Source organism: Anolis carolinensis, chromosome 5 (assembly GCF_035594765.1).
Source record: "Anolis carolinensis isolate JA03-04 chromosome 5, rAnoCar3.1.pri, whole genome shotgun sequence".
Taxonomy (NCBI): Eukaryota; Metazoa; Chordata; class Lepidosauria; order Squamata; family Dactyloidae; genus Anolis; species Anolis carolinensis.
Genome location: NC_085845.1, coordinates 203,140,924 through 203,166,026, shown reverse-complemented (window position 1 = coordinate 203,166,026; position 25,103 = coordinate 203,140,924). Strand labels below are relative to the sequence as shown.

General features: G+C 44.6%; 1 protein-coding gene across 1 annotated transcript in view; it reads left to right on the top strand.

The window, feature by feature from the left end:
• The window catches only part of kcp (kielin cysteine rich BMP regulator), a 176,061-nt gene that overhangs the window by 56,899 nt on the left and 94,059 nt on the right, over positions 1 to 25,103 (top strand). The window contains exons 10-18 of the mRNA XM_062982751.1: positions 102 to 195; positions 2,620 to 2,708; positions 7,541 to 7,921; positions 12,684 to 12,777; positions 16,929 to 17,011; positions 17,756 to 17,849; positions 19,484 to 19,563; positions 21,186 to 21,285; positions 24,957 to 25,042. Of these exons, the coding sequence (XP_062838821.1) occupies positions 102 to 195; positions 2,620 to 2,708; positions 7,541 to 7,921; positions 12,684 to 12,777; positions 16,929 to 17,011; positions 17,756 to 17,849; positions 19,484 to 19,563; positions 21,186 to 21,285; positions 24,957 to 25,042 (1,101 nt within the window). The remainder of the gene's footprint in view (positions 1 to 101; positions 196 to 2,619; positions 2,709 to 7,540; positions 7,922 to 12,683; positions 12,778 to 16,928; positions 17,012 to 17,755; positions 17,850 to 19,483; positions 19,564 to 21,185; positions 21,286 to 24,956; positions 25,043 to 25,103) is intronic.

Sequence of the window (25,103 nt, the reverse complement as noted above, 5' to 3'; positions counted from 1 at the left end):
CCCTTTCTGCTTCTTGCACCTGAAAACCATCATCAGTAACAGCAAATTTTCCAGAGGAGGAAAGTATCTGACCCAACTTCTTCAATTTTTTCCTGCTCCAGAGGAGCCTGGTCCGATGCCACCCCATCCAGTGCCCCCCGATCCGATGCTCCAAGGCCGTCCCACAACCAGGACACTGCTGTCCTGTCTGTCCAGGTAAGTGGCTCCTGGTTTATAATAAAGCCTGCTCCGTTTGCTCATTGTTTACAAAATCTTGGTTGCATCCAAATCTCTTTATTACTAAAGTCCCAAATAATCTTTGGGTAACATACTCTCAGGGAATCGCCGACCCCGATTTGATGGATGAGGCAGGTCCCACCTCTGTTCACCCCGTCAGACCACTTTGCAAACAGCAAAAGCAGCACTGACAAAACACGACACCTTCACTGATTTATGTCTACTGAAACTCAGCGGCTCTGAAGGCTTTATTTGCAATATTCACAATGCTAAACTCCAAAACTATCCGGACACATGTTGCATGTCAGTCTCCCTCAAAGTCTGTTCTCTCTGTGCACAGAAGCACCTCCCTTTGGATTCCAGTCTGTGATGTATCTTCCTGTCACATAGCACACACGGAAGTGTCTGTCCATTTGCCCTTCCAGCAATCAATCAAGGGCTGCTGTGATTAACCTCTGGACTGCTGGAATGCTTGCCGGATCGAATGCACACAATTCCATAGCAACAATAGATTACACATTTCACTCCATAACAACAAAAACACTAACACATATGAGCAAAATACCATAGGCAGTCCACTTTTGCTGGGTTTAGGGGTGAAGAACCCCTACGAAAGGGGGAAAGAAACACAAATAACAACTTCTGGTGGAAGTTGGCCATAGAATTGCACTTGAGGACCTACAGATGCCTAGATAAGTTTTCTCCCTTGGAAGCTCTAGGTCGGTGGCACCCAAGCTTTGGTCCTCCAGATGTTTTGGAGTTTGTTCGCAGGGGTGGAAGAGAGAAAGAGGAAAAAACACACAACACCCCTACTAGGTAGGCATATGGATTCAATCCTCTCATGGCATGCGCAATGGGATGGACTTTCTCAAAGGCAAGCAGTTAGTTCTGATCCTTGAAACACTGCAGAGTGCTGTGAACACATGTCCATCAGAATGGTATTTTTCCATATTGGAGGTTCATGAAATGCATTCCTATCTAATACATCATTTTTCTACCTGACAGACATCGGCTTCCAGAATGTCTGACAATTGAGGGAGCTAGTTAAGGCTTCTGGAGTTAGGAGTCCTCAACACCTGAAGGGTGGGCACCACTGGTTTAGATCCTCCAGCATGACTCCATAGTCAACCATCATGAATGTACCATAGATTTGTGTTGAAGGACCTCCAAATGCCTAGAGAAGCATTTTCTCTAGAAATGTCAAGGTCCTCCGGTGTCACTCTATGTTCAGCTTCTGCCAGCCATGCCGGAGGAGCGAGGGTGCATCTACACTGTAGGGTTAATGCAGTTTTGTCCCTGTTTCAACTGCCATGGCTCATTGCTTTGTTATCATGGGAGCTGTAGTTTTCCAAGGTCTTTTGCCTTCTCTGCCAAAGAGAAATAGTGCCTCAACAAATTACAAATCCCAATATTTTATAGCCTGGAGCCCTGGCACTTGAAGTGGTGTCAAATTGCATTCATTCTGCTGTGTAGATGCAGAATCTCCAGCAAACAGACAAATACACGAAAGTTAAACCTGCAAGTGCAGAGGACCTACTTTGAAGGTTATTGCAATGCTAGAATTTTGGGAAAAAATATTATATTTGGAATTCTTAAGATATAAAGTGTTTTTAGTGGTTTTATGTGATTTTATGTGATTTTGTTTTTAGCAATTCTATGTGCAATCCGACTTTAATATTTACCTGTTTGGGGTTTTAAATTGTATTGTTTATAATGTCATGAGCCATGCTGAGCCTTGTTTAAGAGAGGAAAGTGGGATATTATTATTATTATTGACACAACAACATTGTATGGCACAGCAAACAAGAGAAATATGCTGGATATTATTATTATTATTATTATTATTATTATTATTATTATTATTATTATTAGATAGATATGCTGGATATGTATTATTATTATTATTATTATTATTATTATTATTATTATTATTTGCAAGGGTGGAAAATGGGTTGTTGTTGTTGTTGTTGTTGTTTGCAAGGGTCAGGCGCTTAGCACCTCCCATCTCTATCCGCTCCAATTCAGTTCTGCATCGGAGAATATTAGTTATACGCCTATTCCTTCTTCTCTGGGGAATCTTGGGAATTTTAGGGCATCCCAACATTTCCCAAGGCAATTAGCATCCCTCAATGCATGAGAGAGATGTTAAATAATTTCATCCAATTACTGTGGCACTAATTGTAATTGAAGTCTTAACGACTCGTCTGGATCCTTCGGGGATTAATGCCGCCGTTTTATACTCTGGCCCCCAGAGCCCATCTGGTCCAGTGTTGCTTTCCATATAAGTTTTTAAAAGTTAAGTCATAAATTACTGTTTGGGGTGGGGGCAAGGACATATTCTAGATAGGAAATTTGACCTCAAAAATAAAGCCCATAACTCAGTTTTTGCCTTGATTACCCCAGTTTCTCCAGTCTGTGAGCTGGATGGGCGATCCTTAGAGCCTGGGCTGGAGGTCACTTCTGCTGACGGATGCCAACGCTGTTCCTGCTTTGTGAGTTTTGGGGGTGTGAGGGTTTTTTTTATTGTGTATGGGCTTTAAAAAGAATGCATTCCCCCAATGAGGCCTCCTCTAACCCTAGGATTCTATGATCTTGCATTGTCGATTTATTGTAAAATTCAGCCTTCTAGATAGATAAGTGGATGGATGGGTGGATGAATAGACAGGTGGATAGATAGATAGATAGATAGATAGATAGATAGATAGACAGATAGCTGTGAACACTATAGATGGTGGGTAGGTAGATGATAGGTGAATAGTTGGATGGATGGATGGATGGATTGGTGGTTGTGAATGGATAAATAAATAGACAAAGAGGTAGACAGATAGCTGTGGACATTGTAGATGATGAGTGGAAAGATGTGGGTAGATAGATGATACCTGGGTAGGTGGATGGATGGATGGTTATGTGAATTGATAAATATATAGATGGATGGATAGATAGATAGATAGCTGGGGACATTATAGATGATGGGTAGATAGGTGAATAGTTAGATGGATGAATGGATGGATGGATGGATGGATGGATGGATTGGTGGTTGTGAATGGATAAATAGATAGACAAAGAGGTAGACAGGCAGATAGCTGTGGCAGGCGGGCAGCCAGACAGGTAGACAGATAGCTGTGGACATTATAGATGATGAGTGGATAGATGTGAGTAGATAGATGGTACCTGGGTAGGTGGATGGATGGATGGATGGATGGTTATGTGAATTGCTAAATATATAGATGGATGGATGGATAGATAGATAGATAGATAGATAGATAGATAGATAGATAGATAGACAGATAGATAGACAGATAGCTGTGAACACTATAGATGGTGGGTAGGTAGATGATAGGTGAATAGTTGGATGGATGGATGGATGGATTGGTGGTTGTGAATGGATAAATAAATAGACAAAGAGGTAGACAGATAGCTGTGGACATTGTAGATGATGAGTGGAAAGATGTGGGTAGATAGATGATACCTGGGTAGGTGGATGGATGGATGGTTATGTGAATTGATAAATATATAGATGGATGGATAGATAGATAGATAGCTGGGGACATTATAGATGATGGGTAGATAGGTGAATAGTTAGATGGATGAATGGATGGATGGATGGATGGATGGATGGATTGGTGGTTGTGAATGGATAAATAGATAGACAAAGAGGTAGACAGGCAGATAGCTGTGGCAGGCGGGCAGCCAGACAGGTAGACAGATAGCTGTGGACATTATAGATGATGAGTGGATAGATGTGAGTAGATAGATGGTACCTGGGTAGGTGGATGGATGGATGGATGGATGGTTATGTGAATTGCTAAATATATAGATGGATGGATAGATAGATAGATAGATAGATAGATAGATAGATAGATAGATAGCTGTGGACACTATAGATGGTGGGTAGATAGATGATAGGTGAATAGTTGGATAAATGGATGGATGGATTGGTGGTTTTAAATGGGTAGATCGACAAAGAGGTAGACAGACAGACAGATAGCTGTGGACATAGATAATAAGTGGATAGATGTGGATAGATAGATAATACCTGGGTAGGTGGATGGATGGATGGATGGATGGATGGTTATGTGAATTGCTAAATATATAGTCAGATGGATGGATATATTATGGATGATGGGTAGATAGATGATAGCTGAGTAGGTGAATGGATGGATGGATGGATGGATGGATGGTTAACTGAATGGATAAATACATAGGGAGATGATAGATAGATAGATAGATAGATAGATAGATAGATAGATAGATAGATAGCTGCGGACATTAAAGATCAGTGGTTCCCAGCCTGTGGTCCGTAGACCACCAGTGGTCCCCAAGAACTAAAATATGGTCCGCGACCTCACAGAGACTACACTATTGCAACGAGAGTGACTGGTCTCGTGAAATCTTCTTATGGTGCTGAGGTAATGGTGTGTCGGGAGAGGTTGACTATCCACGAAAGGCAGGCATGACAACAAGCCTCCTGACTGCTACTTCTCCTCCTCCCTCCCTCCTTCTGAGCAGAGCCGCTCCATGTGGCGCCTGGAAGCAGAGGTGCCTTGATGCCTTCATTTTTAGGCCTGATTCTGGGGTTATCTGGGGTGCTGATTCAGAAAATTGAAGATTACAGCTAGCCCCAAAGATCACATGTGGGAGGTTGGAACTTGGAAAAGTCCCCTTTGGGACTACAGATTCCAGAAGGTCGGCTAGGGTGCTCTCCTATGATTTCACAGGGTGCATTTGCACTACAGAAGCAGTGCAGTTTGACACCACTTGAACTGATGTGGCTCAATGCCATGGAAACATGGAGGCTATAGTTTGCGACAGGCCTGGGCAAACTTCAGCCCTCCCTCCAGGTGACTGTTATGAGTTGTGGGAGTTGAAGTCCAAAATATCTGGAGGGGGGGCGAAGTTGTGGAAGATGGGCAGGGGTGGGGGTTACTTCGATTAACCTCCGCAACACCCTGATTCATTGGTGAGTCTGGTCCTCTCACCTTCTTCTTCTCTCCAGTCAGACCGCTTAAGCTTCCAGAAAAAGCAGCACTGACAAACCGACACCACAGTCATTATTATTATTATTATTATTATTATTATTATTATTATTATTATTATTATTTTTGACACAACAACGTTGTATGACACAGCAAACAAGATAGACATGCTGGATTTCGTTTCACAAAACCACAAGTCGAACACTTCCCAAGTGTCTAGGACTGTGTGATGTATTTTCGGATGATGCGTGCAGATCCCAGTAGGGTGGCCTTTTGCAGTTGGCAGATCGTAATTTTGTCAATGTCTATTGTTTCCAAATGCCGTCTGAGATCTTTTGGCACGGCACCCAGTGTGCCCATCACCACCGGGACCACCTGCACTGGTTTCTGCCAGAGTCTTTGGAGTTCAATCTTGAGGTCCTGGTAGCGGCTGAGTTTTTCCTGTTGTTTTTCGTCAATGCGACTGTCACCTGGGATGGCAACATCAATGATCCAAACCTTTTTCTTTTCCACCACTGTGATGTCTGGTGTGTTGTGTTCCAGAACTTTGTCAGTCTGGATTCGGAAGTCCCACAGTATCTTTGCGTGTTCATTTTCCACGATCTTTGCTGGTTTGTGATCCCACCAGTTCTTGGCTGCTGGGAGGTGGTACTTGAGGCATAAGTTCCAATGGATCATTTGGGCCACACAGTTGTATTATTATTATTATTATTATTATTATTATTATTATTATTATTATTATTACAACATTTATATACCGCCCTTCTCACCCGAGAGGGGACTCAGGGTGGCTTACAATAAACACACATATAATAATTATACAATACACTATAAATCAGATTAAAAATTAACTTACATCAATTCATCTGATCCCAGCGGTACAAAGGCTTTATTATATACATCTATATACAATTACAAAGTCCATCACTCATAGGACTCATGCTTTCCCTAGCAAGGGTAAACATGCCCTCTCTCTTTGCCTAGCATCTGCGAACAACTCAAGCAGGCAACTCCCACATTCCATTGCCAGATCACAAATGTCCTGTCTGTGCTGCTGGGTCTGGAAGTCTTGACCTATAGGCTCTGCAGGCTATCAATCAAGCTGGCTTGTGATTACCCCATGTGCTGCTGAAACACAGATGCACAATCCAAACAGCAAACTATTGATCTAACATTTCATACTAACAACAAATAACACCAACCGAAGTTTGCCCATGCCTGGTGTTGATGCAACCTGGAGAACCAACATAATGCCTTTTCAAGCATCTGCTCCGTGATATTTTGTCCGTTGGATGAAATGAATCATAGAATCATAGAATCATAGAATAGTAGAGTTGGAAGAGACCACATGGGCCATCTAGTCCAACCCCCTGCTAAGAAGCAGGAAATCGCATTCAAAGCACCCCCGACAGATGGCCATCCAGCCTCTGCTTAAAAGCCTCCAAGGAAGGAGCCTCCACCACAGCCCCGGGGAAGAGAGTTCCACTGTCGAACAGCCCTTCTCACTGTGAGGAAGTTCTTCCAGATGTTCAGGTGGAATCTCCTTCCTTTCCTGTAGTTTGAAGCCATTGTTCCCTTGCGTCCTAGTCTGCAGGGCAGCAGAAAACAATCCTGCTCCCTCCTCCCTATGACTTCCCTTCCCTTATTTGTACATGGCTCTCATGTCTCCTCTCAGCCTTCTCTTCTGCAGGCTAAACATGCCCAGCTCTTTAAGCCGCTCCTCATAGGGCTTGTTCTCCAGACCCTTCATCATTTTAGTCGCCCTCCTCTGGACGCTTTCCAGCTTGTCAACATCTCCCTTCATCTGCGGTGCCCAAAATTGGACACAGTGTGATTCCAGGTGTGGTCTGACCAAGGCAGAATAGAATAAGGGGGAGCAGGACTTCCCTGGATCTAGACGCTCTTCCCCTATTGATGAGGCCAGAATCCCATTGGCTTTTTTAGCAGCCGCATCACATTCCTGGCTCATGTTCACCTTCCTCCCCACGAGGACTCCAAGGTCTTTTTCGCACACACTGCTGTCAAGCCAGGCCTCGTCCCCCATTCTGTATCTTTGATTTCCATTTTTTCTGCCGAAGTAAAGCATCTTGCATTTGTCCCTGTTGAACTTCATTTTGTGAGTTTCGGCCAATCATCTCTCTAGTCTGTCAAGATCGTTTTGAATTCTGCTCCTGTCTTCTGGAGTGTTAGCTATCCCTCCCAGTTTTGTGTCGTCTGCAAACTTGATGATCGTGCCTTCTAACCCTTCGTCTAAGTCGTTAATAAAGATGTTGAACAGAACCGGGCCCAGGACGGAGCCCTGCGGATGGCACCCCACTCGTGACTTCTTTCCATGATGAAGACGACGCATTGGTGAGCACCCTTTGGGTTCGTTTAGCCAATTACAGATCCACCTAACCGTAGTTTTGTCTAGCCCACATTTTACTAGTTTGTTTGCCAGAAGGTCGTGGGGGACTTTGTCGAAGGCCTTACTGAAATCCAGGTACGCTACATCCACAGCATTCCCTGTATCGACCCAACTCGTAACTCTAATGACTGATTCTCTCCTTCAGGAAGGGGAGCTGTTGTGCGTCCCAGCCCAGACGTGTGCCAAGACCTGCAGCCATGGCCTCCCGCCCACTGGGGCTTCTTGCTGCCTGGACTGCTCCCGCTGCCTCTTCCGTGGGCAGGTCGTCCCCAGCGGAGGAGAAGTCCCTGGAAACAGCCTTTGCCAACGCTGCCTCTGCAAGGTGGGCACCTTGGTGCAAGCCACACTCTCTCAGCCTCAGGAGGCTTGTAAACACAGGCTGAATAGCCATCTGTTGGAAGGGCTTGAATTGTGTCTTCCTGCCCGGCAGAAAGGGGGCTGGACTAGATGGCCCTTGAATGCCCTTTCCAACTCTATTGGAATATAGACTGCCTCAGAATCTGTTGGAGCCTCCATCTCTAGAGGTTTTCCAACAGAGGCTGGATGGTCATCTGTCAGGAGGGCTTGAATTGTGTCTTTCTATGTGGTAGAAGGGGGCTGGACTGGATGGCCCTTGAATGCCCTTTCCAACTCTATTGGAATATAGACTGCCTCTGAATCTGGTGGAGCCTCCATCTCTAGAGGTTTTCCAATAGAGGCTGGATGGTCTTCTGTCAGGAGGGCTTGAATTGTGTCTTTCTATGTGGTAGAAGGGGGCTGGACTAGATGGCCCTTGAATGCCCTTTCCAACTCTATTGGAATATAGACTGCCTCTGAATCTGGTGGAGCCTCCATCTCTAGAGGTTTTCCAACAGAGGCTGGATGGTCATCTGTCAGGAGGGCTTGAATTGTGTCTTTCTATGTGGTAGAAGGGGGCTGGACTGGATGGCCCTTGAATGCCCTTTCCAACTCTATTGGAATATAGACTGCCTCTGAATCTGGTGGAGCCTCCATCTCTAGAGGTTTTCCAATAGAGGCTGGATGGTCATCTGTCAGGAGGGCTTGAATTGTGTCTTTCTATGTGGTAGAAGGGGGCTGGACTGGATGGCCCTTGAATGCCCTTTCCAACTCTATTGGAATATAGACTGCCTCTGAATCTGGTGGAGCCTCCATCTCTAGAGGTTTTCCAATAGAGGCTGGATGGTCATCTGTCAGGAGGGCTTGAATTGTGTCTTTCTATGTGGTAGAAGGGGGCTGGACTGGATGGCCCTTGAATGCCCTTTCCAACTCTATTGGAATATAGACTGCCTCTGAATCTGGTGGAGCCTCCATCTCTAGAGGTTTTCCAACAGAGGCTGGATGGTCATCTGTCAGGAGGGCTTGAATTGTGTCTTTCTATGTGGTAGAAGGGGGCTGGACTAGATGGCCCTTGAATGCCCTTTCCAACTCTATTGGAATATAGACTGCCTCTGAATCTGGTGGAGCCTCCATCTCTAGAGGTTTTCCAACAGAGGCTGGATGGTCATCTGTCAGGAGGGCTTGAATTGTGTCTTTCTATGTGGTAGAAGGGGGCTGGACTGGATGGCCCTTGAATGCCCTTTCCAACTCTATTGGAATATAGACTGCCTCTGAATCTGTTGGAGCCTCCATCTCTAGAGGTTTTCCAATAGAGGCTGGATGGTCATCTGTCAGGAGGGCTTGAATTGTGTCTTTCTATGTGGTAGAAGGGGGCTGGACTGGATGGCCCTTGAATGCCCTTTCCAACTCTATTGGAATATAGACTGCCTCTGAATCTGGTGGAGCCTCCATCTCTAGAGGTTTTCCAATAGAGGCTGGATGGTCATCTGTCAGGAGGGCTTGAATTGTGTCTTTCTATGTGGTAGAAGGGGGCTGGACTGGATGGCCCTTGAATGCCCTTTCCAACTCTATTGGAATATAGACTGCCTCTGAATCTGGTGGAGCCTCCATCTCTAGAGGTTTTCCAATAGAGGCTGGATGGTCTTCTGTCAGGAGGGCTTGAATTGTGTCTTTCTATGTGGTAGAAGGGGGCTGGACTAGATGGCCCTTGAATGCCCTTTCCAACTCTATTGGAATATAGACTGCCTCTGAATCTGGTGGAGCCTCCATCTCTAGAGGTTTTCCAATAGAGGCTGGATGGTCTTCTGTCAGGAGGGCTTGAATTGTGTCTTTCTATGTGGTAGAAGGGGGCTGGACTAGATGGCCCTTGAATGCCCTTTCCAACTCTATTGGAATATAGACTGCCTCTGAATCTGGTGGAGCCTCCATCTCTAGAGGTTTTCCAATAGAGGCTGGATGGTCATCTGTCAGGAGGGCTTGAATTGTGTCTTTCTATGTGGTAGAAGGGGGCTGGACTAGATGGCCCTTGAATGCCCTTTCCTACTCTATTGGAATATAGACTGCCTCTGAATCTGGTGGAGCCTCCATCTCTAGAGGTTTTCCAACAGAGGCTGGATGGTCATCTGTCAGGAGGGCTTGAATTGTGTCTTTCTATGTGGTAGAAGGGGGCTGGACTAGATGGCCCTTGAATGCCCTTTCCAACTCTATTGGAATATAGACTGCCTCTGAATCTGGTGGAGCCTCCATCTCTAGAGGTTTTCCAATAGAGGCTGGATGGTCATCTGTCAGGAGGGCTTGAATTGTGTCTTTCTATGTGGTAGAAGGGGGCTGGACTGGATGGCCCTTGAATGCCCTTTCCAACTCTATTGGAATATAGACTGCCTCTGAATCTGGTGGAGCCTCCATCTCTAGAGGTTTTCCAATAGAGGCTGGATGGTCTTCTGTCAGGAGGGCTTGAATTGTGTCTTTCTATGTGGTAGAAGGGGGCTGGACTAGATGGCCCTTGAATGCCCTTTCCAACTCTATTGGAATATAGACTGCCTCTGAATCTGGTGGAGCCTCCATCTCTAGAGGTTTTCCAACAGAGGCTGGATGGTCATCTGTCAGGAGGGCTTGAATTGTGTCTTTCTATGTGGTAGAAGGGGGCTGGACTGGATGGCCCTTGAATGCCCTTTCCAACTCTATTGGAATATAGACTGCCTCTGAATCTGGTGGAGCCTCCATCTCTAGAGGTTTTCCAATAGAGGCTGGATGGTCATCTGTCAGGAGGGCTTGAATTGTGTCTTTCTATGTGGTAGAAGGGGGCTGGACTAGATGGCCCTTGAATGCCCTTTCCTACTCTATTGGAATATAGACTGCCTCTGAATCTGGTGGAGCCTCCATCTCTAGAGGTTTTCCAACAGAGGCTGGATGGTCATCTGTCAGGAGGGCTTGAATTGTGTCTTTCTATGTGGTAGAAGGGGGCTGGACTAGATGGCCCTTGAATGCCCTTTCCTACTCTATTGGAATATAGACTGCCTCTGAATCTGGTGGAGCCTCCATCTCTAGAGGTTTTCCAACAGAGGCTGGATGGTCATCTGTCAGGAGGGCTTGAATTGTGTCTTTCTATGTGGTAGAAGGGGGCTGGACTGGATGGCCCTTGAATGCCCTTTCCAACTCTATTGGAATATAGACTGCCTCTGAATCTGGTGGAGCCTCCATCTCTAGAGGTTTTCCAATAGAGGCTGGATGGTCATCTGTCAGGAGGGCTTGAATTGTGTCTTTCTATGTGGTAGAAGGGGGCTGGACTGGATGGCCCTTGAATGCCCTTTCCAACTCTATTGGAATATAGACTGCCTCTGAATCTGGTGGAGCCTCCATCTCTAGAGGTTTTCCAATAGAGGCTGGATGGTCATCTGTCAGGAGGGCTTGAATTGTGTCTTTCTATGTGGTAGAAGGGGGCTGGACTGGATGGCCCTTGAATGCCCTTTCCAACTCTATTGGAATATAGACTGCCTCTGAATCTGTTGGAGCCTCCATCTCTAGAGGTTTTCCAATAGAGGCTGGATGGTCATCTGTCAGGAGGGCTTGAATTGTGTCTTTCTATGTGGTAGAAGGGGGCTGGACTAGATGGCCCTTGAATGCCCTTTCCAACTCTATTGGAATATAGACTGCCTCTGAATCTGGTGGAGCCTCCATCTCTAGAGGTTTTCCAACAGAGGCTGGATGGTCATCTGTCAGGAGGGCTTGAATTGTGTCTTTCTATGTGGTAGAAGGGGGCTGGACTAGATGGCCCTTGAATGCCCTTTCCAACTCTATTGGAATATAGACTGCCTCTGAATCTGGTGGAGCCTCCATCGCTAGAGGTTTTCCAATAGAGGCTGGATGGTCATCTGTCAGGAGGGCTTGAATTGTGTCTTTCTATGTGGTAGAAGGGGGCTGGACTGGATGGCCCTTGAATGCCCTTTCCAACTCTATTGGAATATAGACTGCCTCTGTTGGAGTCTCCATCTCTAGAGGTTTTCCAACAGAGGCTGGATGGTCATCTGTCAGGAGGGCTTGAATTGTGTCTTTCTGTGTAGAAGAAGGGGGCTGGACTGGATGGCCCTTGGGATCCCTTCCAAATTTTATGATTTATTGATTGGTTGATTGATCCATTCATTCATTCGTTCATAAGAGCTGATGGACATCAATTCATTCATTCGTGCATACATATACTGTATAAGAGCTGTTGGACATCCATTCATTAATTCATAGGAACTGTTGGATATTAATTAATTAATTCATTCATTCATTCATTCATTCATAAGAGTTGTTGGATATTGGGATCCAGTCCAGTCATGTTTCCTCCTTTGGGGGCATTTCATCAGAGTCTGGATGGACATCTGTCAGGAGGGCTTGGATGGTGTCTTTTTAACCAGCAGAAGGGAGTTAGACTAGATGGCCCTTGGGGTCGCTTCCAAATGTTACGATTGATTCAATTATTTATTCCTAAGAGTTGTTTGAGAATTGAATCCTCTGATGCCTGGGAGTCTGGTAGAGTCTCCCTCTTTGTAGGTGTTTAAGGAGAGACTGTATGGCTATCTGTTGGGAGGGCTTAGAAGGCATCTTCCTGCCCGGTAGAAAAAGGTCAGATTGGATGGCCCCTGGATGCCCCTTCTGTTCTAGGATTGTGTGCTTCAGAACCTGTCCTTCTGGGAGAGATGACTGGCTAAACCTGACCAGATGGGAAAGCTGATGTTTCCTTCTTCTCTCTTCTTCTGTTCTAGGAAGGGAACGTTCTCTGCTCTCCAGTTTCTTGCCCAAAGCTGGACTGCGCCGTCACAGAGGAAGTGCCCGGACAATGTTGCCGCCGATGCCAGGGTGAGAGCGAAGGGCCAACATGGGGCTGACCCCTTCCGGATAGACTCTATTCCTATTTTATGGTGTGTCTATACTGTGGAATGAATGCAGTTTGAACTGCCATTTATTTATTTATAGTTTGGGGACCCAGCAGTGCCCAGGTTATTAAAAGAAGACATTGTTTGTTTTGGGATGTTAGGTTCTATCACTGAAGTTTGGTCCAGATCTGTCATTGGCTGGATAAGGGTGAACTACAACTCCCAGATTCCCAGGGCAATCACCCCCAAACCCTGACAGTACTATTTGCAGTTGCAGCTATATGCACAGATGTCTATTATATACAGCAAAAATGAAAAAAGGAAAAGTATGGTATATATTATACTTTAAAGTAAGTTATAGTTCTATATTTCCTCAAGTGATATAATCACATATATTATGACTGTAATATCAGTTTATATATTCCAACTGTACAGGTAAGTACATATTTCAATGTCCAATTTTAACAAATATAATCTTGATAATGTTCTCAAGGTTTGTGATACTCTTCTTCAAAATCGATCATTCAAAGTAAATCAAAGTTCCATGTCAATAGTAACTCATTCAAAGTAAATCAAAGTTCCATGTCAATAGCAACAAAGTTCCATGTCAATAGCAACAAAGGTCGATGTCAATAGCAACGACTGGTCTCCCGGGTATGCATCCAGTTTCGGTGACCTTCTTCAGGTAGACCTTCTTCAGGTAATCCTGGAGTTCCCTCTGTTTGCTTTAGGTAGTATATATGTGCTGCTCTGCTGTCTTATTTCTTCTCATAGAAATAAATGTATTCATCTGGGTTCAAGGCTCTCTAGATAAGGGTGAACTACAACTCCCAGATCAGAGGTCAATCACCCCCAAACCAGGCCCATATGTACAGTTGGCCAGGTTGGGTCTGTGTGTCAAGTTTGGTCCAGATCTGATGTTGGCTGGGTTCAGTGCTTTCTGGATGCAGGTGAACTATAATTCCCAAAATCAAGGCCCATTCCCACTAACCCCTGCAGTATGTTCAGTTGGTCATGGGGCTTCTCTGTGCCAAGTTTGGTCTCAGTCCATTGTTGGTGAGGGTCACAGTATCAGTGAAAGTACTGCAAGTCCCATCATCCATGGCAAGTGTGGTCCAGATGCATTGTTGATTGGGTTCAGAGTGCTCTCTGTATGTCGGTCAAGTACAACTCCTGTAAATCATGCTGAATTCTCCCCAAACCTCTTGTTCAGTTGCTGATCAATTCCTATGTTAACTGTGTGCCACAGGAAAGGGTAGGAAAGGGTTAAGGGAGAGGCAGTGGGCGGAGTCATGCAAATCAAGGAACCCTGGGATGTCCATTCTGGAGGAAAAACAGAACATCTAGGATGAGATTGTTCCTGCGTGGAAACCTTCACTTGGGTGGGGGGCAGGGTGGTGCTTGTGGAGGACACGGGCAGGGTTTGGGATACATGTTCGTGATGCTCACTATGACCTGCATGTCAGTGGAAAAAGGGCCATGGGAGGCGGGAAGCTGTTTGCGTGAGTGGACACCCATGCTACATACACAAATGCAGATTTTCACTTTTATTACGTGTATAGATGTGCAGTATTTATATTCTCTCCTTCTCACCCTGAAGGGAACTCAGGGCGGATCACAACACATATACGGCAAACATTCAATGCTGTTAGACACAGACAGGACAAACAATAGTACAGATAGAGGTGTATAGCCATTTCCCATCTTCGGCGTCCGGGAGATTGTGCTCCGTTCTGGCCATGAGGGGGTGCTGTTGCTCCATTCTCCGTGTCAAAGAGACTTCCTCCTTCGCCGGCATTTCTTCTGGTTTTCTTTATGGTGCCATTAAAATACCTCCCCGCGTATGCAGTACCTATTTGTCTACTCGCAGCTAGGTGGGCAATGAACGGGGCTGATGATCAGGCACTCACCCCGACCCTGGCTTTGAACTGCCGACCTTTCAACTGGCACGACTTATTGCAGCTGGTGGTCAACCTGCTGTGCTAAGGCCTGGCCCATGGCAGAAGGCTAGATAATCCTGGTAGTTTTCCTTTACAAATGCAGATTGTGTTCTATTTTAGAGAAGAGGGGAAACTGAATAACCTACAATACCTGAAATTGTATACCCTGAAGAATATACATACCAAAGACATCAGATCTGGGTTTAAGCACTATGCATGTCATGTTTATTCAGCATTTAAAATCCTACATTGCCTTGGCACCAAGTGGGTTCATTCACTCTCACAAAGAGTCGATCCATTTCTTTGTCGTGCCACATCCAACAACACAGTACATGTGAAAGACCTCCCTTTTATATCATTTTACAGCAATCCTGATCTATGGTTTACATCTTCCACATTTCTTGTTTCATGGTAATAACAGTTATTTTCATGTAATATCAAATGGTGAAGCCCCCGGTGGTGCAGCGGATTAAACCACTGAGCTGCTGAACTTGCTGACCAAAAGGTCAGTGGTTCAAATCCGGGGCGTGGTTTGAGCTCCTTTCCAACTTAATTCCTGCTTAATTCATCATGTCAAAGGGACACTCTACCAGTTGTACCAGTAAGGAGGCTTCCCTGCTGTCCTCAATCCATCAAGTTGCAGAGTTCATTTTGTTGGGAAACATCCTGGACTACTCAAGTCTAGATGTAGTCAGATAGATGATAGAGTTAGATTGAGGGAATCCTTTCCCTTTTTCCAAAGCATGCCTAGACAGGCTTTACTGTGTTTCACTCTATCCTGTTCACGTCACATCCCTTACTTTGAAGTTAGCAGAAATGTGAATCTTTAGGGACACTAACTTCTCATTGGTCAGAATGCAGAATGCAGTTGAATGCGATTTCCTGCTTTGAATGCGATTTCCTGCTTCTTGGCAGGGGGTTGGACTGGATGGCCCATGAGGTCTCTTCCAACTCTACTATTCTATGATTCTATGATTCTATGATTCTTTTATGGCCCCAATAAACTGGACCAGAAGGTTGGAACCATTTTGGTTCATTCTTCTCCCTTTGTTCTTCAAGCTAACAAGAAGCATCCTGCCATCTCTCCTGGCAAGATGTAACTATTTAGATGTTTGTTATTTTTCCTTTCTTATTTTTCCTTAGAAACCAGTCTAGAGTAGTCTAGACAGCTCCCAAGCCTTTCTATCTACAATGGAGTTCTTTTTACCTGAATAAATACCATTTGAACTTTTATTGAGACTCTGCAGTCATTGCAATCCTAAATAGACAAAGGCTTCTCTTTGCTCGCCTCGTGTAAGTAACTGTTGCATTTGAAAGCTTTGCTTTTGCTACTCTGCTGTTTGTGATGGAATCTCCCCCAGAGAGGGTTAAATTGAGTCTAACCGCTCAGAGATTACCACAACACATTTCATGGATCAACTGCTCCTCACTTTGGTTTCTATTCTCCATGTCAACATGCATTGTGGTTCTCCATTTTGCAATAGCTCTGTATCTCTTTCCTTAAGCTTCTTCTCTAACCCAAACATTTATTCTTTCCTAAAAAGGCATTTTGGGCCACTTCAGAATGTTAGCTTTCCCATTCCAACACTCACTTTGCCACAGTCTTGCCAAACGACAGGTCCCAGGATTCAGTGGCATTTATTTATTATTTATTTATTTACAGTATTTATATTCCACCCTTCTCACCCTGAAGGGGACTCAGGGCGGATTACAATGAACATATATATGGCAAACTTTCAATGCCAACAGACAAACAACATATATAGACAGACACAGAGGCATTTAACATTTTTTTTCCAGCTTCACGATTCCGGCCACAGGAGCTGTTGCTTCACTGTCCAGTAGTGGCTGTACTTCCTCATTCCTTTCCTCGTGTTTTGCTGGCAGTTTTATGATGTTGTAAATTATTTAATTTAGTCTCCCGCATAAAGCGTACCTAAGTTTCCCTAATTGACAGATGCAACTGTCTTTTGGGGCTGCATAGGTCAACAGCAAGCTGGGCTATTTAATAGTCGGGGGCTTAGTGTCAGTAGTGATTTATTGCAGCTGGTTACTAGCCAGCTGCGCCACAGCCCGAGGCACTTAAAGTTGCCTTGAAATACATTCATTCGGCAGTGTATGTGCATCTGTTTGTCTTGGGATGTAAATGCCTCCTGTAACAACTCTAACTCAGATTTGCTTCTTTATACAACAGGGTGTATGGATGGGGCTTCTCGGTATGAACACAATGAGGAGTGGACCCCTGCCACGGATCCGTGCCTTAAGTGCAGGTGCCAGGTAAGGCCAGAGTGGAGGCTTTTAAACAGAGGCTGGATGGCTATCTCTCAGGGGTGCTTTAACTGTGCTTTTCCTACATGGCAGTGTCATCTTGGGGGTCAGGGTGCGTGCTGGGTGGGTTTCTCCAAACTCCATCAGTCATCTTCTCCAGCACCCTGATGAATTGGTTGCAATCATCTGCCTCACCAATTCCTGTGTTCAATGTCAGACTCAAACACATCCGTAGTCTGAAGTCCAAACATTTATTTCAATATCTATAATACATATTTACAAAGCATAGCGAAAGCCATCGCTCTGAGCTGGCATTCTCTTCAGCCTCTTTACTCGGCAAGCACAGCTCAACTCACACAGAGATAAGAAAAACATTCCTCAGTCCGAAGGAAGTTCCGACCTGCAAAGGCCGGATATCATGCCTGATAGGTCATAGCAGGCTGTCAGTCAAAACTAGCCTGCTGTTAACTGTTTCATTACTGAAACACACACTCTTGCCTAACAGAAAACACTTGATTTACATTTCATACACATACAACCATAATCCAACAGGCAGGTGGTTGGACTAGATGGCCCCTGTGGTCTCTTCCAACTGTATAAGTCTATGATCACATGAACATGAGCCAAAGGTGTGATGCTCCATCTAAAAAGACCAATGCAATTCCAGGTTGCATCACTTGTCTCTTATCTGTGAAAGGTTCTCTTTTTACACCAAGTGGACCTGTTGTGTGACGCTCTCCTTTTCCATCCCAGGAAGGCAATTCCGTCTGCAAAAGGAGGCACTGTGCCATCCTGTGCCGCTCTCCGGCCCGCCCTCGGCCAGGCACCTGCTGCCCTGTTTGTGACGGTGAGTCCCATAGAAAGAAGCTGGTGGGCAGAGAGGCATTTCTGGTTTTCCTGTGGTCCGCAGGGAGATCATTACGGCTCCCAAATGGGCTTGGAATGGGAAGAATCTCAGTGAGGGGTGAAACCATGCAAGGGGACAAAGCTGAGGACGAGAGCAGGAAGCAGGTGGTGCAAGTGGGCAGAAACCTATTCCCAGAAGAATTATTTCAAAGCATGATGTTCCTAGGGTGAGGTCAGTGCTGCAGAAAAGCTTACAATTCTAGGCTAAAATAGATGGAAAGTAAGTTGAGAATCAGGCATGGGCCAACGTGGGCCCTCCAGGTGTTTTAGACTTCAACTCCCACCATTCCTAACAGCCGGTAGGACTCCAGTATAAGCCGAGGGTGGTAAATTTCAGGAATAAAAACAGATACCAATAACATTGCATTACATTAATTGAGGCATCAGTAGGTTAAATGTTTTTGAATATTTACATAAAGCTCTAAGATAAAACTGTCCAACTCTGATTAAACCATTATCCTCATCTTCAATGTAAATGTGCTTATATCCTTTTAAAAATAATAGAGTAAAATAATACATGTAATAATAATAATAATAAATAGAGTAAAATAATACATGCAATAATAATAATAATAAGATCAGAGTGAAATAATAAATGTATTAATAATAATAATAAGAATAATAAGAAGAAGAAAAATAGAGTAAAATAAATGTAATAGTAGCAACAATAATAGAGAAAAATAATAAATGTAACAATACCAATAATAATAGAGAAAAATAATAAATGTACCATATATTCTCGAGGATAAGCTGACCCAAATATAAGCCAACCAGGACCCTCACCCGAGTATAAGCCGAGGGGGGCTTTTTCAGTCTTTAAAAAAGGGCTGAAAAACTAGGCTTATACTCGAGTATATACAATATATTGCTTGGGATTGTATTGAAGTTTGCTTCTCTGGAAGTTTTTAGTCGGAGGCTGGCTGGCCATCTGTCAGGAGGGCTTTGGTTGTGTCTTCCTGTTTGTCCGAAGGGGGCTTGACTGGATGACCTTTGGGGGTCCCTTCCAGCTCTAGTTTTCTAAGTGCCCTCCTGCTGATCATCTCTCTCTTTTCCTTCTTGCCAATGTGTGGTTTTGATGTTAATAATATGACATTGAGGAGCCATGGCACTACAAGTGGTGTCAAACTGCATTCAGTCTACAGTGTAGATGCACCTTAAGTGGAGAGAGGAGGGAAAGTGGATTGAGGCAAAAGCAAGTTTGTACAAAGAGATGCAGTCAGCCAAATAGCCTGACTATTTTACGTTGTTTATTGTATTGTCAACTGTTGTTATGGTTTTAATTTTTATTTGTTGACCCCTGGGCTTGGACTCACTTGTAAGCCACCCCAAATCCCCTTGGGGAGATGGAGGCGGGTTATAAATATTAAGTTGTTGTTGTTGTTGTTGTTGTTATTATTATTATTATTAGATATACTGTCCTGTTATGTTGAGAATAAAACAATATTGAGTCCCTGTTATCACTGGGCAGGTGAGTGAACAAGGATGCTGAGCCACCTGCTGGTGAATCAGGGGATTGCCGCGTGACATCCGTGCAATAAAACTTGTGAATTTTTTACCCACTTCTTGTGCCTCCAGGTTGCCTGTGGGAAGAGCGGGAGTACCGCCGTGGGGAGACGGTGCCCAGCGAGGACCCCTGCCAGAGGTGCACCTGTTTGGTGAGTCTGGCATTGGGGAGGGTTCAGCCAGATATTCCCTTATCCAGATCCAGCCCTAGGTAAATTTCAAGTGTAAGCGAACAGAATTTTGGCAACCCTTCAAACCAATCACCGAAAAATAAAAGCATTGGATAAGCAAAAATGTTGGATAATAAGGTAGGATTAAGGAAAAGCCTATTAAACATCAAATTACATTATGATTTTACAAATTAAGCACCAAAACATCATGTTTTTCAACAAATTGACAGAAAAAGCAGTTCAATATATGGTAATGTTATGTATGAATTACCATATTTGCAAATTTAGCACCAAACATTGAACTGGGATATAGGGCAGTGTGGACTCAGATAACCCAGTTCAAAGCAGATATTGTAGGTTATTATGCTTTGATATTCTGAGTTATATGGCTGTGTGGAAGAGCCCTGAGGGTCCTTCCACATAGCCATATAACCCAGAATATCAAGGTAGATAATCCACAATTAAAAGGGAATCTGGCCCCTGGTATTAAAAAAAATATCTAAAATCAGGACAGTAAATAAAGAACACCACTCAGAAAACAGAGGAATTACAGACAGGAAACAATCAGGGCTAGCTAACACCTCCTAACAATGGATTCCCGCAGATAGGCTTTGAAGTTGCAGAGCTATTCAGTGCTAATCAAGGTGGCCACTTACAACATTCACACTGACATTCGACATATATATAGACCCCAGTTTCCAAGAGACCTCGCTGGAAGCGGCGGCATGCGAGCTCTCCATCCGCTTGACCTGTCGGAAGGCCTCAACTGCGCCCCCCAAATGACGGCGCCTGAGGCAACTGCCTCAATTGCCTTACGGGTGAACTGCCCCTGCCCTTATCCTTCATAGGAACTGTACAGATGGCGACGACTTGCTTGGAAAGGGGCCGGGCTGTGGCGCAGGCTGTTGAGCAGCTGCAATAAATCACTCTGACCATGAGGTCATGAGTTCGAGGCCAGCCCGTGGCGGGGTGAGCACCCATCAATTAAAAATAAAAAATAGCCCCTGCTCGTTGCTGACCTAGCAGCCCAAAAGATAGTTGCATCTATCAAGTAGGAAATAAGGTACCACTTATAAAAAAAAAGTGGGGAGGCAAGTTTAACTAATTTACGACTTGGAATGAGGAAGTGCCATCAGAGTGGATGATGAAGCAGCTGCTGCCCCCTGTGGCCAGAATAGAACATCCCCTCAGGAGAAGGTTAAATTGCCTCTGCGTCTGTCTGTCTCGGTCTCTGATGTGTTTATGGGCATTGAATGATTGCCCTATGTGTGTATAATGTGATCCGCCCTGAGTCCCCTTCGGGGTGAGAAAGAAGGGCGGAATATAAATACTGTAAATAAATAAAGAGTCCACGTGAAAGGGATCTGAAGTATTAGGAGTCCACAAGCTGGACATGAGCCAAGAGTGTGGCGAGGGAGTGTGGTGGAGGCTCCTTCCTTGTCGGCTTTTAAGGAGAGGCTGTGTGGCCATCTGTCAGGGATGCTTTGATTGTGCCTTTCCTGCATGGCAGATTGGGCTTGGACTATGTGGCCCATGTGGCTTCTTCCAACTCTATGATTCTTTGATTCTCACCAATTCCGTCACGCTCTGCTTTGTTTGGACAGGCAGGAGAAGTCACGTGTGAAAACCTGTTTGCAGACTGCCCGCCCTTGTCCTGCTCCCACCCGGCCAGACGCCCAGGCCAGTGCTGCCCCACCTGCGAAGGTGCGTTGACCCTCCTCCCTCCCGTTCCTGCCTCTGATTTTTACAAATAAGCTCAGCTTCATATCCATTTGTGGAAGCCTTTTCGTAAGGATTCATCTGCACTGTAGAATGAATGCAGTTTGAGATCACTTTAACTTCAGTGGAGCAAAGCTAAGGAACCATCTTTCTGCTCCACTGGCCAAGAATGCTTGTACCTTGCCAAACTACAGCTCTCAGGCTTCCATCGCATTGAGGCATGGCAGTTGAAGTGGGGTCAAACTGCATTAATTCTACAGTGTAGATCAGTGATGGCCAACCTATGGCACGCGTGTCAGCACTGACACGCCTAGCCGGTTTTGCTGACACGCTGCCGCATGCAGATTGATTGGATGACTATGTCTTTTGTGGCCAAATTTGGTGTGATTTGGTCCAGTGCTTTTGTTGTTTACTCCATGGGAATTATGCACATTACACCCACATACACACACACATTATTATTCTATTATTATTGTAGTATATTATTACAGTAGAGTCTCACTTATCCAAGCTAAACGGGCCGGCAAAAGCTTGGATAAGCAAATATCTTGGATAATAAGGAGGGATTAAGGAAATGCCTATTAAACATCAAATTAGGTTATGATTTTACAAATGAAGCCCAAAAACATCATGTTATACAAAGAATTTGACAGAAAAAGTAGTTCAATATGCAGTAATGTTATGTTGTATTTACTGTATTTACGAATTTAGCACCAAAATATCACGATATATTGAAAACAATGACTACAAAAATTGCTTGGATTATCCAGAGGTTTGGATAAGCGAGGCTTGGATTAGTGAGACTCTACTGTATATTATTACTATTATATTATTATTATTATATTATTCATTATTCATGACTACATTGAAACTAGAATAGAGAGAAATCAGCGTGGAAACTGCAAGAGGCACCATAGATCGTTGTACATAGATCGTTGTAATGTGGTCTGATCTAACCTAGTTTGCTCATATCCAACCATTCCTTGTTTGTGTGTCAATCAGTGTGTGTGTGTATAGTGTTCTTTTATTTTAACTATACAACCATTCCTGTAACATTTGCCGTCATCATTCTTTCCATATTGAAGCCGGAGGATTCAGTGGAGCCCCCAGTGGGCTTGCAATCCTTGCAATGGAGGATTCAGCTGCCTTTCTCCTCCTGTCATTCCCAAATGATAGTTCCAAATGACCACTATCTGCACTGAAATGAAAGTAAACAACAACAATAACAAACTCATTTCAAATGTGACTCTGCTCCACCCTGTCCATACACAACACTGAGTTGGAATGATGATTAAGTTCTGTGGATTCCATTCTAGCCCAATAAGTCAATCCCCCTCCAAAAGAAGTCATTTAATAGTGATTTTCTTTATGTTTTGTACTTTGTCCAGTAAATAGTAGTAAATAGTTTTTGATTTATTAAATATAGTTATGTCAAGGGGATGATGGGGTGCAGAGTGGATTCCAAAATTCATCATCCCGGTCTCACCTCCTTCTCCAGACTGTATTCCCATGCGGAGAATCAGCACTGGTCAAGAAACACTCCAGCAGGCGAAGGGGTCAGTTGAAAATCAACTGTTGTTAAACTTTATTTACAAATCTATTTACAGTTGCATTTCTCGGCTTCAGAGCATAGCATTCATTGTCCATCTTCAGCGAATGTTCACTGCGAACACACCAGATAAGATAAAACATATTCCTCAGTCCGGAGGAAGTTCCGACCCCCAAAGGCCGGAAGTCATGCCTGATAGGTCATAGCAATCACAACAGGCTGTCAGTCAAAACTAGCCTGCTGTTAACTGTTTCATTACTGAAAAATACACTCTTGCTCAACAGCAGAAAACACTTGATTTACATTTCATACACATACAACCATAATCCAACAAGTTATATATTACAATTATATATATTTTTATTTAAACTATATATATTGTGAAATTATGGGGTTTTTTTCCTCGAAGTGACACACCACCCAAGTCATGCTAGGTTTTTTGGTGAATTTTGACACACCAAGCGCAAAAGGTTGCCCATCATTGGTGTAGATGCATCCATAATTCAAGACCTGAGGATAGGGACAGAGTCTCTTCGCTTTGAGAGGCAGAAAGAAAGTGTGGAAGGCTGAGAGAAGGACCGCAGCAGAGAGAGCGGCTTCGATGTGGAATATGCTTGGTTTGGGACCCAAAGGGGAAGAAAACTAAATAATAAATGTATTAGGTAAGGTTAAGGTTTCCCCTGACATTAAGTCCAGTCGTATCTGACTCTGGGGGTTGGTGCTCATCTCCATTTCTAAGCCAAAGAGCCGGCGTTGTCCGTAGACACCTCCAAGGTCATGTGTCCACTGGCATAACTGCATGGAACACCATTACCTTCCCACTGAAGCGGCACCTATTGATCTACTCACATTGGCATGTTTTTGAACTGCTAGGTTGGCAGAAGCTGGGGCTGACAGTGGGAGCTCACCCTGCTCCCTGGATTCAAGCCACCAACTTTTCAGTCCGCAATTTCAGCAGCTCAGCAATTTAATCCACTGCACCACTGGGGGCTCCAATAAATGTATTACTATTGTTATTGGAGCCCCTGGTTTTTTTTTTTGTTTTTTTTTTTCCGTGTCAGGAGCAACCGGAGTTGCTTCTGGAGTGAGAGAATTGGCCGTCTGCAAGGACGTTGCCCACGGGACGCCCGGATGTTTTGATGTTTTTACCATCCTTGTGGGAGGCTTCTCTCATGTCCCCGCATGGAGCTGGAGCTGATAGAGGGAGCTCATCCACACTCTCCCCAGGTGGGATTCGAACCTGGCAGCTTTCAGGTCAGCAACCCAACCTTCAAGTCACTTAATCCACTACGCCATCTGGGGGCTCCGCGGAGCCCCTGGTGATGGCACAGTGTGTTAAAGCGCTGAGCTGCTGAACTTGCAGACTGAAAGTTATAATAATAATATAATACTAAATTTATTCTTATATCCCGCCCCATCTCCCCGAGGGGACTCGGGGTGGCTCACAGCAATAATAAAAACAGTGACAAATTACACATTGTAAAAATCAAACATGAAAAGTTCTCAGGTTCAAATCCCGGGAGCGGAATGAACGCCCGCTGTTAGCCGAAGCTCCTGCCAACCTAGCAGTTTGTAAACATGCCAATGTGAGTAGATCAATAGGTACTGCTCCAGTGGGAAGGTAACGGCGCTCCATGCAGTCATGCCTATGGCCACATGACCTTGGAGGTGTCTACAGACAACACCGGCTCTTCGGCTTAGAAATGGAGATGAGCACCAACCCGCAGAGTCAGACACGACTGGACTTAACGCCAGGGGAAAACCTTTACCTCCTTTACCTTATGGTTATTATTGGAGCAGGCTTGTTTTCTGCTCCTCTGGAGACCAGACTCAATGAAGCAATGGATCCGAAAATATGGACAAGAGATTCCACCTAAACATTACCTCCTTGACCATGGAATGTATTGCTTGGGATTGTATTGAAGTTTCCCTCTCTGGAGGGTTTTACTCAGAGGGTGGCTGGCTGTCTGTCACGAGGGCTTTGATTGTATCTTCCTGTTTGGCAGAAGGGGACTTGACTGGATGGCCTTTGAGGTTCCCTTCCAGCTCTAGTTATTCTAAATGCCCTCCTGCTGACCGTCTCTCTGTCTCTTTTCCTTCTTGCCAGTGTGTGATTTTGAAGGCCGCCTGTATCCCAGTGGAGAGACCTTCACTCCTGCGGGAGAGAGCCCCTGCCTGCACTGCACGTGCACAGTGAGTGGAGCCTTATTCATTTATTTGTTTGTTTGTTTTATTTACAGTATTTATATTCCGC